This window comes from Athene noctua, chromosome 10, assembly GCF_965140245.1.
Source record: "Athene noctua chromosome 10, bAthNoc1.hap1.1, whole genome shotgun sequence".
Lineage (NCBI taxonomy): Eukaryota > Metazoa > Chordata > Aves > Strigiformes > Strigidae > Athene > Athene noctua.
The window spans coordinates 20,552,358-20,568,150 of NC_134046.1; the positions used below are offsets into that span (position 1 = coordinate 20,552,358).

Here is a 15,793-nt window from a genome sequence, read left to right on the forward strand (position 1 = left end):
GGTGCTGAGTTTAATGACAGTAAAAGCTTGAGCTAAGTAAAACTGAACTAAAAAACCAGACACAATTAAGCAGCTGAATACCCTCCTCTACATCAGTCATCATACAAGACATTCTGTGTTTGTAAGACTGCAGTATTTTTACTCCAAGGAACAGCTGTTTATCTTAAAACCAGTACAAAGACAAAGTAAACAAGCCAAATAACGGCAATTTAAACTCAATTCAAATACTGTGTCCCAGTTAAGAGTGAGGAACGGTTTATTTCCCATTCAAGTAAAATATTTCAGAACTGAAAGTGCTGTTGCCCAAACACATGCTGCCACATTTTCAAGAGACAGATCCAGTCCTTCAGAACATTTAAATGCCAAAGACTACAAATGTTATTTTCTTTTAATTCCTTCTGCCCTTTTTTTTTTTTTCCAAAATGAAATGCAATACCAACAAAAAACTGTCCTACTACCCCACAGAAAAGCACAGATCTTGTTTTCCCCCCCCACGTGAGAGGAACACAGCATTAGCACGGTAAAAATCAAGACAGATACCAAGCAAGGGCACTGCCCCTTGAACACAACACAAAAGTCTCTACCTAATATTCTCTTTTCCACAACATACAAAATTAAGATTCCCATACTCCACTCAAGAGTGCTAATTTCTCCTCCATTGCTCTGTCTTAATGAACTACTTAAAGAACTAAGTATAGTACTGATATATAAAGGCTTGATAGACATTACCTTGAAATGTACAAAGGTGCATCTACGATGTTCATACCACTCAGCATAGGATGAAAGGCTTCTAAAAAATTGTAAAAGATTTCCATGTTCTTCAATGCTATAAAAGAAAAATATATTGTTTAACCTAAATAGTACTAGTTAGATAAACCAATTCTTCAGCCTAAAATTTGCAGTTTTTCCTTAAAAGAATTTTTAAGGAAAACTTTTCCTTAAAGAATTTGTGACTAGTATTGTTCAAACTTGAAACCAGAAGTCACCAAAAAAAATTGCCAGGGAAAAAAGCTGTAGATAGTGTAGATATTGAAAAAAGGTTGAAGAATTCATTTATAAAGCAGGGTTTTCAACTCCTCAAGAAAGTAAGCAACAATAAAGTTAGTCTTATATGTAAAATGGGATAATTTGACAAAGTAGTTGCCTGTAAAAGTCTGACTTCATACTTGTTCTAACTCATTTTCTAAATAAATTCCAAGATGATGCATGGTAAAACTTTAAGCTATAAAACCAGTATGATCTAACAGTTTGCATCAGTAAGCTTTCAATATTCCTGAGATCTATGTCCTATTCAACTAAATCTTTGCATGACACATCATCTGCCTCTGCCCAGGACATCCAGCTTTTCAAGATTAACCTTGAAACTTCAGGAAGCAAGAAGACCTGTTCATTAGATTGTACATGGCATGTAAACCAAAACTTCAGGTATACAGTTAAATCTCAGTTTATCAGCTATTAAGGAAGGTAGTGATATTCTCAATAACTAGGGAGCAGGGCAGAACCAGGGAGAGAGATGCCAGTAAATCTGTAACTGAGAAGTAGAGTGCCAAGATCTTCATGCCAAGCCCATTGTAAGCAGAATTAAGCCTGGAAGAAGCTGAGCTGATACTTGCAGAATGCCCCCCGGTATTTCTGCAGGTTTAGACACACTCATAATTTAGCAGTTCAGCTACACATTGATACATTATGGCTTCATTCATACAAATGATCCTACACTTGCACTAATAAATTGTCTTGGAACCTGATGTCCTACAAAGAGAAGTGCAGAGACAGCTTTGCAGGACTTGCACTTAGCCAGTATGGATTTGGTAGAGCTTACAGCCTACATCATGAGGCTAACATATCGGTGCTATTCTGTCAAGGAAATCATTCCATTCCAATGTTATTGCAAATATCTTTTTCACTCATAAGGGCTCTGAAACAGAAAGGTCAGCAGTAGTCATTTTACTTTCTGGCATTTCTGAGGAATTTTCAATACAAGAGACAAAGCATATGAGAAGAGTTCCTATAAGGAAGAGTTCCTATAGTTTCAGCTTTGCTAGTTTCTGAGTAATTAAATACCATCAGGTGAAAATGTTTACATACAGTGACTTCATGTACAGTAAGATTTTTCCATTTCCACTGACAATAGCTGACAGAGGCAACAATACACAGTGCCAGCTAAAGCTAAGAGATCACAATTCCAGGACTTTGGTGTTAAAATCAAGTTAAAAATACAAGCAACACATAGAAGTAATACAAACAGATTTTGCACTTAGAAGATAAGGAAGTTATCCTACATGTCCTTGTTTCACACACACACAAGTTAAATTATTTAAGCTTCAATATAATTTCAAAATTAAATATTCACAGTATCCAAAGAATCAAACAGAAGTTTCCACCCCCAAAAAAAGCAAACATTTTGAAAAATATATATAAAATTACTGCTGAAGTAATTTCTAAAGAAGTTCCAAACACTGCATAAAGCACAGAATCAAGGAAAGCTGCATGGCTGACTTATCCCTTCTGCGAGAATGGATAATTAAATACACACCGTTCTGAAAATAAAGGCTGCTCTTGATATGCACAGATGATTACTCCTATTGAATAACACAGCAAAATGTCAAACTGACACTGATGAACAACACCGCACTAACTTGGACTGAGAGATATCACTTGTTTTTCATCAGTCTACAAGGTAGTAATGATTTAGCATGTAAGAGAAGTTGCAATGCATCAAACACTAGGGCTGGTACATTCCTTTATTTGATTTACAAAATAAATTTGCTATTAAAAATGCTTTTCTGCTTCAGTAACTGGCACTAGAGTAACCTTCTTTCATGATACATTTACTATTTTGTAATACAATAGCATTGTATTACAATATTGTAATACAATAACAAAGCAATACTTTGTTAGTTTGCCTGTTAACTATGATGTATGCAAGCAAAACATTTTTAGTGGAAGTACACTATTAACGTTGACTCTGAGACAGCCCAGGAAGGCAGTTAATAATAGAAGAAATGAAGCCAAGATACTGGAAATCGGTTACATGCAAAAATCTGCCTTAGAACAATTAGGGTTAGAACCATTTGAATGAATATTTATCCACTTAAGTGCCATCACAGTAAAGGGCTTGTAGAAATTAGGAACTGAAGAGACCTTACCCTCTTTATTGTTAACACCACAGTGATGGCAACCATTAAAGCATACATACAGTGTATTGTATGCAATTATTCTTAGCTCTGATCAAGAGAGAAAATAGACAGTCCATCCATTGTTATGAGGGATAATTATATTAAAGACAGATGAGAGAAAATAGAGGGAGCTGGGAGGGAAGAGTTTGTCTTGGAGGGTTTCATTTTAAGAAAAAACTCAACAGAAAAAAAAAATTTATCCTTCAAATTCCTAATCACGTAAGCATCAGGATAGAGAAAGGAAAGGAGACAATGTAAGATGACAGAAACTGCCAAATAGCCAATCATCTATCCAGTGTTGTCGTGGGGAGGGAGGAAAAATGCTTGTAAAGGGTGTGCAATTTTTCCTAAAGAAATGTGGCAAGAATGCAAAATTCCACAAAAGCTAAGTGTCACAATACCTGAAGCAATAAGATTCCTTAATCATAAGGGTGAACAGCTTCAGGTCATTCTTGATCTGAAGACAGAGTCAGATGAAATGACTGTTAGCCATTGTCAAAACATACCTGGCAAACACTGCTTTGAAAATACAAAGATTTATTTCAATTACTAATACGGGATTGTACAAGTTTACAAAGCCTGATTGAAAAAGATACCTGACTTATATTTGGGAAATTTCAAAAAGTTACAGAGAATGTAGATTCTACATGTAAATTTTATTTTTAACATCCTGTTCAAGACGAGCTATTCTTTTTGGATTTTCAGAACAGCTGAGAGCAGAAACTTGAGGCCATTAACAGAACGGTTGCAACAGCTTATTACCACATCACTTCAGCCATACCAGAGAGAACTGAATAGAGATCCACCTCTATTTAATGTACAGGAACAGCAACCCTTAACGTGTTACACAAACATAAACTGTAAAAAATCCAGGAAGTTCATTCAGATATTGAAAATGTAAAAGAAAAGCCAAACAAGTTCTATTCTAGCCTGCAAAGAACAGCATCATTAAAAGACGTTTCACAGCTGCTGCTAACAAAATCAGGACGAGATAAAAAAAAACTGCTGGCAGCACACAAAATATTGAGTCACTGGAAGGACAGACACATACTGATTTACAATAGCTGACTAGCTCTATGATCTGGACAGCTTTTTGTAACCACAACTTGTAATTGTACATATAAAAAACTTCATATACTACAGGAAAAATCGAGCACTTAGCAATGGCTGCCCACATCTCACTGTCTAGTGAACATGATTCTACACAGACTACAATACACTTTGTAGATCTATGTACATGGAAGATGGCAAGACAAAACTTAGTTGCAAAACTACACAAAATTCTTTTTTAAAATAAGTTGACAGTTTTGATGGGTATCCACTTCCATGCAATTTAAAAGAGTATCACAAATATTATTATTTTTTTGAACATTATGTCATAAATTTATTTATATTTCTTTCTTCCTTCCTCTCAGATTCATCTTTAGGCAATAAAGCAAATGAAAATTTTCAAGGATAGGTCACAAAGCAGAGAGAAATAATTTTGGCTAACAAGTTGAAAGAACCAGTTTCAAATGTAAAAGTTACACTACAAATTATACCCAAGTATCTACTTCTCTCATGTACAGATAGAGCACTGGCTAAATTTAAGATAGAAAGCTAGATTTAGCGTTTAGAAAGAGGGAAAATCTGTGTTGGCACAAACATATGTGCTTTTGTATATTGGCAAGGGAGAAAGAGACTGCATAAGAGCACCAGTTCTGTTAACTGTCTCACAGCACTTAAATTACCCATAAGCAATAATTCCTAATTAGCCTAAATTAGTTTATTTCCTAATGCTGAAGCCAACTACAACAAACACTAAAATACCATAAAATAACAAGGTACTAAGAGAGTGCATGTTAAAATGTAAGTCTCCTCTTTTTTGTTTTTGGAAAGAATTTAGCATAACGAAATGTCACCAGGTTTGTTAAAAAAACCCACTAGGAGCAGAAAACACCCATCTCCAAAGCCCAAATCCATGTAACACAGAAGTCATCCAAAATCAGCAAAAAGGAGATTTAGTCAGAGAGTAACTATGTATCAGGTTAAACTCACATGCCCTTCATCCAAACACCATTTCGCTTTTACAAACATCAACAAAACACAGAAGTATGTAAGAACTTGTTATTCTGAGAGAAATCTATTTTATCTCAGTGTGGTATGCAAGACTTCTTGCATTAGCATATAAAACCAAAGAATGACACTCATAGTTGTGGGAAGAATTTGTGCTTCCCCTCACTTCCAAAATATCTAGCCCATATAATGCAGACATTTCATAAATCCTTCACTCTGACTTATAAATTCTAATTAGTTAATAAAAAGTAGGAACAGTTTTCAAACTGTCTAAAAACTCCTCCCATTTAAGTAATCTGTGCAATAGTTAAATAACCTAACATTTAATGGGACATCAAGGGAAAAAAAAAAAAGGAAAAAGACTTGCAGCAAGATTTTTCATCGATATTCTGGTCCACAACACTAAAAAAGTATAACTTAAGTGGTACACAGGGGACTCAAGTAAAATCCAAAAGTAGAAGACTAAATTTTGTGATTCTGTATGCAAACATACTTTATTGTCACAACATATTTGAGGAATGGTACACATCTTTTAAAAATAAATATTATATATTGCAGAAGTACCTGGTTGAAAATAAACTGCTGAATTTTGTTTCTTTTAAAAATGTGTTGCTCAAGTGTTCTAGCATTCTGGTCTTTTCTTCCAAAGCACGGTGGGCTTGGGAATTACTACTAAATGCCAAGTTTTTAACACTGGTGCTATTAAAGAGCCTTTTATGTCATGCATTATGAAAAATGAAGCCAAAAATAATAGAAAGCCGAGGAGGAAAAAAATCCAGGCCAGCAGGGAAAACAGAACAGAGCTAGACAATGGATTTGGCAAAACTGGGCCAAGAAGGCAAAAGGAGGAAACAGAAACTGGTAGGGAGGCTGAAAAGAACAAACATTACAGAGGATAACCAGATTTAGCTGGTCAAGAATGGAGGAAAGGTGAGGGAAGAGATACTAAGAGCACCTGGTGGACTCAAGAATACAGGCCTGAATGGGGAAAAGCCTGAAACTGGACATGAAAAGAGGGGATTAGGATTTAAGAGTAAGAAATGAGAACTATCTTAACAAGGGGATTGAGAAAACAAGCTATAAAGGGACATCAATCTCAGTAGCGTACTGTCAAAACAGACATTGTCAACATCAGCCTTAGACCAGCAGCAAACACTGACACTGGAGAAGTCAAACAGAAAAAATGAAATTTTAATGGGGGTCAAATTACTTTGTCACCCAAATGACTACTTTGAACCTATTTGCCACATGGCTTCAGGAGCATATACACTGACACAAGGACAACAGATGGTACGTGCAAAAAGAAACTAAGGAGAAAGAACTGCTTGCATTATTGACAGCAAAGCCTTAATTCCTCTTATGTCATTTATGAAAACTTATGTTTACCTATGAATACTGGCATAATGTGGAAAAGGACCAGGGTAGGGAAGAGACAGGGACAAGACAGCAGTGCTCAAGCCAGGATGAAATAAAGTCTGCCACTACTTCAACGCATTTCTTTCCAGCGTGACTATTAAGTTCCAAGACACTTCTGCTGTCAGAAAATACTCATGAAAAAGGCAGGGTAATTTCCTCTTCTAAATCCTGCTTCTTGAAAGCAGTCATCTACTATTCCCAGTTATACCATGAGCTTTAGTAGGTTTATATGGAAATTCCAAAACCTCTACACAAAAAATTCAGCTTTCAGTATAGGTTAGTGAAGTCTGAAGTAACTCAATACACCTTTCTTCTCACCCATCCATTTGCCTTCCCTCTCCCTCCCCAAGTCTAAGAAATAATATAAAACAAATCACTTTAAGAACAGGATTGTCAGCTGCCCAATAATAATTAATAATAGATTTGTTCTCAGAGTAGCTTGCTAGCAGATTTCACAGTGGAATACCACAAATACTTGGATCATTATTCATCCTGTGTACCATAAGAAGTTGACATCCTCCATAAAATAATAAAAAAGTAGCATTCAGTCATATGCTTAAGTTTTAGTATGTACGTTTTCTTAAGCCATTGCACAAATGCACTATCCCAGGCTTTCAAACAATATTCTATTGTTGTTAAAATATCAGTGAAATAAATGCCAATGCAGAGAAATAGAATGGTGAGCAGACAATTAGCAACAGGCAAGTACTGGAGAGGGGTTCTGGAGGTACACTTTAGCCATTACTCACCCCCACTGCACATCTACAACTGGCACATCCCAGTAACAGTTAACATGCTGATTACATAAACGAAAATGCAATAGCAGAGGTTGTTTCATTCAGAGAAAGATATAACAAGGTAATTTCAAACAGCTAAAACACATTATAATCCAAAACCTGTTTCTGTTTAACATGAATTCATAACAGTTCTTTCAGGTCTCTAAAATGTGTCCTGGTTTCGTCTGGGATAGAGTGAATTTCTTCTTCTTAGTAGCTGGAATAGTGCTGTGTTTTGGATTCAGCATGGGATTTGGTATGAGAAGAATGTTAATAATACACTGGTGTTTTCAGGTGTTGCTAAGACATCAAGGACTTTTCAAGTTCCCTTGTCCTGATAGTGCACAGGTGCACAAGAAGCTGGGAGGGAGCACAGCCAAAGCAAGGGACCCAAACTGGCCAAAAGAATACTCTACATCTTATAATGCTCAGTGTATAGATGAGGGTTGGTAGGGAAACTCTATCACTTCCAGGATTGCAGTTTCGGGATTCTCACTTCTCTGGGATCACAAGCCTGGAACAGGCTGGGCATCGGTTGGCAGGTGGTGAGCAATCACGTTGTGCATTATCGGTTTATTTCGATTATTAAATTGTTTTTATTTCAACCTACAAGTCTCCTTATCCTCACCCCTCTGATTCCCTCCCGCATTCCCCGGGGCGGAGGAGGGTGAGCAAGCATCTGCAAGGTGTTTGGCTGCCAGCCAGGTTCACACCACATCAACGCAGTTCATCTTCTCTCCAAAGGATACTGATAAGGGACCAGAAGTGTTTAAGCTGGGCTAACAGTACATTACCAAACTGACTGTCAGCAATTTCTATGGAATTTCTATGAAAATTCAGTATTGCATGTAGTATAAGATATGCCATACAACAACTTTCCTCAAAGAACTCCAACTTACCTTGACACAAACTTGCTCACATATGAATCTCCTCCACAATCCATGAAAATGCTGAGATCACTAACAACAACAGACACATTCTCTTTGTTCTAGATTGGAGGAGCAACAACACCATATTTTAGAAATTTCTCTAGCAAGAAGGAAAACATATCTATTCACATATAAAGTAGACAAAATATATGCAAATGATGCTAAGTACTATAGCATTTTTTTTAAACTACAACTTATATATGTGGATTTTTTTTTTCATTTTGACAGTATCACTACTATCCATACAACAAGGCTTTTGGAATAATACCTGAACTTGTCAACATAGAGAACATACATGTATAAAGACTTTTAAGAAGTTCATCTACTTTCTTTCATGTCACTTCCACTTCTTTAAGATCCTTCTCTTTCCCAACACAGCTCCTAGCTGCCACATATATATCAGGAAACAAATATAAGCTTTCATCTGAAAACTATAATAATGTTACACTAAGTAAAAAAATATTCGTAATTTTTCCTTTTTTTAATTTTAAAGCACTTCTTTTTGCCTCAAATTCTTGTCCCTTTTTACAATAACAACTTATTCAAGGATATGTGCATGATAATAAAAATATTTTTTTCCAAATTAAAATATCTAACAAGTTATTAAAAAAATGAGAAAATAAGTTCATATAGTAGAAATGAAGGCACAAAAGAACTTAATTCTTTTTTCTACACATTCTTGAACACACTAGAGTAATAGGTTAGAAAACAGTAAATGAAAATTCTTAAAATCATGGCTTGAAGAACATAGAAAATACTTCGTTTTATACTGGAGACTTTGTAGTTTATTTTTCTTTTACCCACTCACTACAAGCAAATGGGAAAGGCAACACAGAGGAAACAGACAAGCTGGAGTCAAATGCAAACACGGCACAGCAATACCTAGTACTGGTGGGACAGAAGTACTGCTAACACTGCCATCACTAAAGGTGGAAAAAGCAAACCAGGACACTGAAACATTTAGTGGATTGAATAAAGTAACATCAGGAAAAATCATCTTAGATTTAGAGCAAAAGGTTCAACATGTGAGTGACCAACACTACAGTAATACAGACAGAATCTCAACTTTTCAAAGCTAGTCAGAGTGAATCAGAACTGCCTTCCCTTCTTTGTACAGTTGTATTCTGGAACATAGCTTTTATCATGAATGACATTTAACAAGTTGTTTAAAACCAAATTAGAGATAAATACACCAAAACAACTTGTTCTTGTAATAACAGGTTTGATTTAATGTTCTGTGGAACTGAGTTAACTGTACTGTAACTTCTAGATTAAATAGCTAGAGTTATACAGAAGCGAAAAGAATTATTCTTTATCTTCTGCTGCATACCAATATATGCTGCTTCCCCAAAACAGCTGACACCTTTGCTTCTCAAGATGGGTGAAACTAGTTTCAACTTAACACTACCTTGCCCATGCTGGTGTCAGTACAGGTTATTTTGAATGCAACTGTCAATGAAACCATCTTAGAAAACAGGCTTCTCCATTTTTATATGCAAGAAGCCATAAGTATTAAAAAGTTCAGGCTAAATTTCCAGGTCTCAGTCTGGCCTGCAGCCACAACTTTCCTTACAGCTATGGAGGCAGACTCATCTCCAGAGAGCCTACTGGCTTCACCACAGAATGACCTGCACAGCATATGAAGTCTGTAGCAAAACCAGGATAACATGCCACCACCTTTACACCACAGAAACAGCCAAGTAGAACTAAGCAAGATGTCTGAACGTAATTATTAACAATCTAGTTATGAGATACACTTTTTCATTATTATGAAATGGAAGAGAATAATTTCTTAATCATATAAACTACAAAATTCTATCTTAAAAATACAATCCTCAACCTGAACCTTTTAACTACTAAATTCTCTCAAAATCTATTTGATTTAAACAGTTCTAACAAAATGAAAATAGAACTGTACACAGCAGTTGTATTTTACAACTCTAACGAACAATTACGATTCGTAAAACACAGTAACGTTTAAGTAAATGCAAAACCTTTAACAACATTCAAGTTCATAAACACTTAGAGAAATTGAGTGAAGGAACAGAAATTAGTCTGTGTTTGAAACTGTAAGTATACTTCTTGGATATGTAACACCAAAAATAAAAAGCAAAGCCTATATATTATGGCACAATTAAGAACTGTACTCTCCATTGGTGCCTTCTTAACTAATGTAGCATTTTCTACAACACATCAACAACCCACACCATACAAATACATAAAATACTGGCAATTCAAAGTTTATTAACTTCAGGTAAATTGATACATCATCTGTATGGCATATTATAGTGTAAGTTACAGATGCCATGTACTTTTATGTTTTAAAAAAAGCAAAAAATTAACTCAAAATGATTTTTTTTTTCCAACTGAAATGGGTTTTTTAAAATATATACACTTGGTATTCCATATCCCTTATTATGGAGTATTTCATCGGTGCTAAAGTTCTAGGCTTTACATAGACGAGTGCCGCCATCTAGTGGTGTAACAGATTTAAGCTTCACCAAAGCAGCTGTAAATAAACGACGTCGTCACTCACCTGAGCTTCACTGACACTAAAATATGTCACCATTCTGCAGGAGCATACAGGTGAGAAACAAACATCAATCGTATGACTGATGCAGGCTATTCCCATGCTCAAACCTAAATGCAGTTTTATACAAGCAAATGGCGAAATATCACTAGAACCACAAGTTTAAAGTCACACATGGACTTAAGAGGTTATAGGATAACCTCATTCAGCTGCACTTCTGCAGTTTCAAATCATGCAATCCACGGGTGATTATCTAAATATTCATTTCCTAATTTCATAATAGGGCTTTTCCTAAGATTAGGAAGGACATCTTTACATAGCAAGGCATTTTTTAATACTATCAGGCTCAATCACGTTCAATTTAAAAAATACCCTTTAAAGCTGAGCTGAAAATCAAGTTTTCTTGAGAAGGAAATTTCCTGATGTCAAAAATATTACTACAAATTGGGGTACATTATTACAAGTTGGGGTAACAGCTGTTTTCCACTGCTTATTATTTTGAATTCTGTGCGAAGAATACATTCTTATGAAAGAGATTCCTTGCAAAAAATCTGTAATCATTAGTGTAACTTCTGTGCAGTCTGTGATGCAAAGGCTAGTCACACTAGCCAAGCGAACAGAAATATAACCAAAGTAAAACAACCCAATTGTTCAAGTTTGTACTGTTTTAGCTTTTCCTCAGTTCCCTCAAGAGAGGTAAGGTTCAGAATTTTCCAGTTTCCAGAACAAGATATCTGACTACAGGAGAACACAGTAAGAACTTTGTGACCAAATGTTGAACCTGACCTTCAGAACTTTTTTGCTTGGATGCACATAGAATTCAAAAGTTGGGTCCAGCTGTTATAGAGTGAAAAAAAAAACATTGAGGTTTAGATTAAGGAGACTCAGTCAGTCGAAATAAAATACCAGTTGAAGGTTTCAGCTGGAAAAGGAAGTATTGACATTTCTCTATTTGAAGCTTTGTTTCTTTGCTTGCTTGGTGGTTATTTTTTAAACATACGATGATCCTTACCTGTATTTCAAGAAGCTGAAATTCCACTTGAAAAGACAGGGAGTGGCAATTCCCTGATAATCTGTGCTTCTGCACTGTTCTGTTTCTAGCTGTTAGAGAGTTAACAAAGTATTTGATTATAATTCTATTCAACAATTACTGTATTTCTTCCATTAGTCATATTCAAAGTACCAGAGACCATCCATCATATAAATAAGTTAAACGTGTTAAGAAAAAAAGCCCCCACAACTAACTTCACAGCAGTCTTTCACTTTCCCACTACACAAAATACTATATTTCCTCAGAAACTATTTTGTCAATAAATTCTCTCTCTTATTGTCTTTCTGCTAACATGAAAAGTACAATTACAACATGCAGATGTAATGAACTGAAACATTATGCTCGATATAGCAGCAATAAAGGGCACAAAAACGCTTACTTTTTTCCACTGTTTTCTTGAAATGACTTGTGAACTGAATACCAGTAAACTTCATTATAAATGAGAGATCCATTTCTAGACTTTCAAGTTGAGCTCTCAGGTCTGATAGATACTCACATCCCTGAGATTGTCTCCAAAATTCTCTTTGGAATGACTTTCTAGAATTGGAAAAAACAAATTTAAATCAAAAGGGCAGAACACCTAGATAAAAGAACATGCTTTGTCACATCAGTACAGCAATACCATTAAATAAAAGGCATTTGTAATGTGATCTGATGATTTTTAGACCAAGATCAGTTTTCAATAAGTCAAATTTCAGTTGGATCATATTACTAGGAACAGTAAACTACTCTAACTTAAATAAATACTTTATGTTCAGCACCAGGTAGACACAGCCTTTATTATAAGTCTTGAGATGTAAGTATCCGTTTTGAGGAACGTACAACAGAAACAAGCTCTGACACCTTTACTCATCCAAATGACTTTTTTTATCTACGAAGTGTTGATTTACTGTAGAATATGAGTTAAATAATGGAAAGCAGAAGTCCTAATGTAGCATTCCTTTAACATATAACTAGTCACACCTGTATATGTCCCCAGTCCCCATCCTTTTTTTAAGTAAATATGCAATGAGCTCTTACACAGCACATAACAGAAAACATCATGGCCTTTGCAGTCAACAGCTTTGCAAGGCCCACACAGTAACAGACCTGATAAGCAGAGCCGTATGACTGCCTTTTTAAAAAAAGTGAACAAAACAAAATCCTAAAAAACCAGAAACTATCAACAGAAGGCAGTAAAAAGAGATCAACTATTTATTATTTGTAATCTTTTACCATATATAGCCCATGTCCTAAACAAGATCAAGATGTAAAAATAACGTAAGGAAAGCCCTAACAGAGGTAAAAGCTTATCCTAAACAATTTTTACAAAGAAACACTATTAATCCAACATGTGAAAAAAGGCATACTTTGACATCAATATCTCCTCATCAGAATAAAAGATAGATTCCTGTTGGTAATCTTCATACTTTTCGGTCAACAGTTTAATTTCTTCTTCCAGCGACTGGATTTTGTCTTCATAAACTTGACAAATGCTGTTGTCCATTTCTCAAAATCAGTGTTACTGGATAAAACAAAGTCAGTATATTTCTTAGGGAAGAAAAAAAAAAAATGCATTTTCAAAATAAACGATGAAGATTTGGTACATACATTTTTTAAGTATCTCAGGTAGGTTTGACAAGTACAACAATTTATACCACCATAAAGAATTCCAGAGTATCAAATATTCCTGCTTGCTATGGAAGATTAAACTAACATATTTGATAGGAATTCTATCACCAACTTGTAAACAGAATTAGACTTGCAGTAAAACTCTGCTCTTAATACCACAGTACTCTCATCAACATAACTCTTACTTAAATCCTAGAAAGTCCACTTAGACACTGGTCTGCAAGTAGACCTTACAAGAGCAGAAGAGCCACTTTTTCCATAATTCTGTAACAAAGCTTCCAAAGAGACATGGTAACTCACTCTGCTAAAAACATCACAAATCGGAACAATTCTAATTCCAGTGAATACAGGAAGCTACTAGATATCTGCAAGAATATGACAAAGAACAAATTTCTGACATCACATAAAAGAAAAAAGTTTTCTTCAAAATAGGTAACAATTTTGAAGAAAAGTAATTTTGTTGCATTAGTTCCTCAAAGAATTCACTGAGTTTAAATGTAATTATTAAACCAATTTTAAGACGCAAACCACAGCATATCCTCCAAATACAGAAGTTAAATCAGTAATCTAATGTAGTCAAAGGCTTTAGGAATCTTTTTAACTAATCATGGTTTCATCCAGGAGCATATCCAGCTGTTTTACATTTGCTACGAGAGCAATAAGCTGTTCTGCAGATAGAAAGCAATCCTAATCAGATACAGAAACTGAACCCAGCTTTGAGCAATTCACTTATCAATCCACCTGATTAAATGAAGGGTAACTGTTCCTACTAACACCATAGCATAATCTGCCTTTCCAGTAAACAGCAGTAAAGAGACACAGAGAAACAACCATGTTCCACAAATAATTCAAAATAAATAAACAAACAATTTTAAGGAAAAAAAAACCTGACATTCATCCTAGACATGACACATTCAAAGGACTGTGGAGAACATTATGCAGCTCAGTACTGATGTATTAATACTTTCAACCAGGAAAAAAAAAAATCTAATTCTAATGTGTGTTTTTAAACAAGCCCTACTGTATTTGCAAGATCCACACTAACACAGTTTAATTAAAAGAGCTGAAGGGGGAATGGGATTTTGTTATTTAATAAGAAACAGCATCCAAATAACATGTATAAGAAAACAACATTCAAACATTCAAAACACAATTTGCATTAAAAACTTTTTTAGTGAATAAAGAACGTATATGCAATCAAATAATTGCTGGGATTGTGCCTAGTTGTGACTTCCTCTGAAATTTTAAGGCAATCATATATAAAATGTGACAACAAATGTGGGGCCAAGAAATAGAAGTTCTCCAACTTCCAGTGTATCTTTGTTAGAGGAGTTTTTACTAGATACACTATAGAAAGTGTTGGTCATAATAAAGAATACATTGGGAAAGAGAAAAACATTACCATGGCCAGAAATTTACACTAGGTTGTTGGCTACTTTCTCTTTTACCAGGTGGCTATTTTGAAAACATTAACAGAACACATATACTGCTTACAACTTTTTAAACTCAACTGATTTTACTAGACTGCAGAAGACTCAAAGACTAGTTATAACGTCAAAGAGTACTATCTCCAGAAAAAAAAACAGCCGTACGTACTTTTAAATCAACTCTAACGATAATCAATCATTCCTCCTCACCCTAAGCATACACACACTCATATATATTTGTGCATTCAGGATAAATACTTCGCTTTTGTATGTAACCTGCCCGTAGACACCCCTAAGCATCTGTTTCTATGCTACCACAAAAAGAGCTGGATAAAGCAATCGAGAGTTCGTGAGAAAGGAGTTGGCGAGGATCTGCGTTTCGCTACTTCCCTTGCAGTCTACAAACCTCACAACGCTGGAAACGCGACTCAAGCAGCCGGTGCTGCCCCACTCCGCCCCAAAACACGGGTTACGGCCCGCAGGTACCAGGGACTGCCCCGGTGGCACAAAGCACGCCGCTCGGAGTAGCCCAGGGCGAGCGGCCCCGCGGCCGCGGGCCAGCGCTGAGGTGACACCCGCTGCGCGCGCCCCGCGCCTTCGAACTGCGCGCCCGCGGCGGGCCGGGCCGCCACCACAGCTGCTGCCGAGCAGGGGGAGCAGCCGCGCCCGCCCTCGTCCAGCAACGGAGCCGCTTGAAGGGCGGTTCCCCAGATCATTATGCGAAATTGATGGAAAACGAGTTATTTTGTTAGCTACTTCTTTTTTTTTCTTTTTTCTTTTTCCCGCTCATGTCTTGCGGAACCCCCCCTCTTCCTTCCTCAT

General features: G+C 36.0%; 1 protein-coding gene across 4 annotated transcripts in view; it reads right to left on the minus strand.

Moving 5' to 3' along the window:
* Positions 1 to 15,764, minus strand: part of CENPP (centromere protein P) — a 156,623-nt gene extending 140,859 nt beyond the window's left edge. For 2 of the 4 annotated variants that reach the window (XM_074914583.1, XM_074914582.1), the window contains exons 1-7: positions 15,378 to 15,764; positions 13,283 to 13,437; positions 12,313 to 12,470; positions 11,895 to 11,983; positions 11,669 to 11,719; positions 8,323 to 8,411; positions 730 to 826 (exon numbers count right to left, since the gene is read on the minus strand). In XM_074914583.1, coding sequence (XP_074770684.1) covers positions 730 to 826; positions 8,323 to 8,411; positions 11,669 to 11,719; positions 11,895 to 11,983; positions 12,313 to 12,470; positions 13,283 to 13,419 — 621 coding nt within the window. In that variant the 5' untranslated portion in view covers positions 13,420 to 13,437; positions 15,378 to 15,764. The remainder of the gene's footprint in view (positions 1 to 729; positions 827 to 8,322; positions 8,412 to 11,668; positions 11,720 to 11,894; positions 11,984 to 12,312; positions 12,471 to 13,282; positions 13,438 to 15,377) is intronic. The other 2 variants (XM_074914584.1, XM_074914585.1) reach the window with 2 other exon arrangements.
* Between the last annotated feature and the right edge of the window lie 29 nt (positions 15,765 to 15,793).